The following is a 1,837-nucleotide window of genomic DNA, read 5'->3' as shown; positions in this document are numbered from 1 at the left end:
CCGAGCCCCGCCCGAGCCCTGCCGCTGGCCACGCCACGCAGACTTTCTTTGGCTAGAAAACCAAGGTCTTGCAGTCTGTCCCAGGGGTGCCCGAGGGCCGCGGACCAGCGGGTGGGAAGCTCTGACTGCACAGGACAAGGGACGCGTCACCACTGCTCATACCAATCTGGACAGAACGAAACAAAACCGGAGTGATCAGCAGGCCAGTCCTGGGCCAAGTAGAAGGAACCCGGACCCATGTGGGGAGGGTTTGTGCTTTGGGGATTCCAGGCTGGTTTTGTGCCTAACTGCCCTGCACAGACAAGCTCAGGCAACGCTCGCTTCACTAAGACCGGGCGTCCGTTTTGGATTTCACTATCGTGATGACACTAGTAGTAGCAACCTTGCCAGGGACAAGGGGCCCCATACTGGCGGTGAGAGGCCCTCGTGCAGGGGTCACGGGGCTTCGGGCCACGGTTCTGGCGAAGTTCTGGAGAGCCTCATATTTGGAGCGGAGAGCATCGAGTTCCATTTTCATGCTGGCGTTCTCAGAGGCCAGCTTCTCCACTTCTTGCTGCAGCTCTGCCTTCTGCTTCTCCAGTTCCTCCTTCTGGGTAACACGTTTGACCCTGCAGCTGGCCGCGTAGCCCCGGTTCTTCAGCGTGCGCCGGCGCTGCTTCAGCTGGATGATCTCCTCCTTCGACAGCCCCCGCAGATGCTGGTTCAGCTCCCGCACAGACATGCTCACCAGCTCCTCGTCTGTCAGGCTGGTCCCATTCTCACCTGGCTCCCGCTTCACCTGGAAGAGAAGGCAGCGCACGCTTGTGAAACCTGGAGCAGGCGCCTGCACCCGCCACCTGCACCCGCCACCTGCACCCGCCACCTGCACCCCTTTCCTCAACCCGCTGCTTTACCTTCAAGGCCTTGTTTCCTTTGTTGGGGGTCGTCATAACACGACAGCCTTGTTAGTCAGGTTCTGGAAGGGAAGGAAGGTCAGGTTAGCCTCCGGGATGCAGCGGAGCCTGTGGCACTCCTGTGGCAGGGTCCAGCAGCAACGCCACGTGCTGCCGCACATCGCGCTCCCCGCTCCTTGGACGACATTCAACAGGCACCCAACTAAGCTGGACCCAACAGCAGATGAGTGCCCCTGAGCAGGAACTGCTGCCCTTCCGCACCCCGACTCCCAGGGAGGCTTCAGGGTAATGCCGGATTTTTTTTTCTGCTTGGGGTGGGAGAAATAAATAAAAAAAAAAATAATAGGAGGAGACAGAATAGAGAGAAGCCACATTTTTAAAAATAGCCTGTCAGGCAGCAGCCCGGGTCTCAGCCACGCTGACTCAGCAGCTGGCACCGTGCCCCTCGCTCCCCACCCCGCCCTCGTCGGGCACCCGCTCCGACACGCCCTTCCTGCAGGAACCCAGGCACGGCAAGGAACTTCCCGGGACAAGAGCCCTGCCAGGTGCCAGGTGCCCCCAAGGACCCAAAGGAGTACCAGCTCCAGAACACACGACCCTGAGCAAGGATGGCAGGAAAGACTTTGCCTCCATGATGGGCCTCACGGGGCACCCTGCGGGACAGGAGAACGCTGCTGCCCTCACACCTCTCCAGGCTTTTTCTGCTTCCCAGGAAAGACATCCCATCCGGGTTCCCGTCAAAGTTCTGCACCCAACCTTTCCCAAGAAGAGAGGGACAACCCGATGCTGCAGCACAGAGAAGCATTTGGGTACACTGCAATCCCATCACAAATTTGGGCTGATGCCTCAGCAGCCTCCACCTCTCCCAGTCGCACAACACTGACCCCAGCTGCAGGTCTCTCTGTGAGAAATCCCCTATCAGTCCCTGGCAGTGGCCCCAGAAC

General features: G+C 59.5%; 1 protein-coding gene across 1 annotated transcript; it reads right to left on the bottom strand.

Moving 5' to 3' along the window:
* Positions 1–3: 3 nt before the first annotated feature.
* On the bottom strand, positions 4–957 carry MAFG (v-maf avian musculoaponeurotic fibrosarcoma oncogene homolog G). Its single transcript, XM_008941892.1, has 2 exons — positions 894–957; positions 4–778 (listed from the first exon to the last, which is right to left on the bottom strand). Exons 1-2 carry the CDS (start codon positions 927–929, stop codon positions 326–328), a joined length of 489 nt encoding a protein of 162 aa, XP_008940140.1. The 5' UTR covers positions 930–957; the 3' UTR covers positions 4–325.
* Between the last annotated feature and the right edge of the window lie 880 nt (positions 958–1,837).

The sequence above is a fragment of the Merops nubicus genome, unplaced genomic scaffold (genome assembly GCF_000691845.1).
Source record: "Merops nubicus isolate BGI_N331 unplaced genomic scaffold, ASM69184v1 scaffold29106, whole genome shotgun sequence".
Lineage (NCBI taxonomy): Eukaryota > Metazoa > Chordata > Aves > Coraciiformes > Meropidae > Merops > Merops nubicus.
The sequence above is the reverse complement of the archived record's forward strand: the minus strand, read 5'-3'. Positions and strand labels throughout refer to the sequence as shown.

Excerpts from the sequence above, each read along its gene's own strand:
- MAFG (XM_008941892.1), bottom strand. The coding sequence starts at position 929 with ATGACGACCCCCAACAAAGGAAACAAGGCCTTGAAG. Across the intron at positions 779-893 it reads AAGGAAACAAGGCCTTGAAG|GTGAAGCGGGAGCCAGGTGA; the intron begins GTAAAGCAGCGG and ends CTTCTCTTCCAG.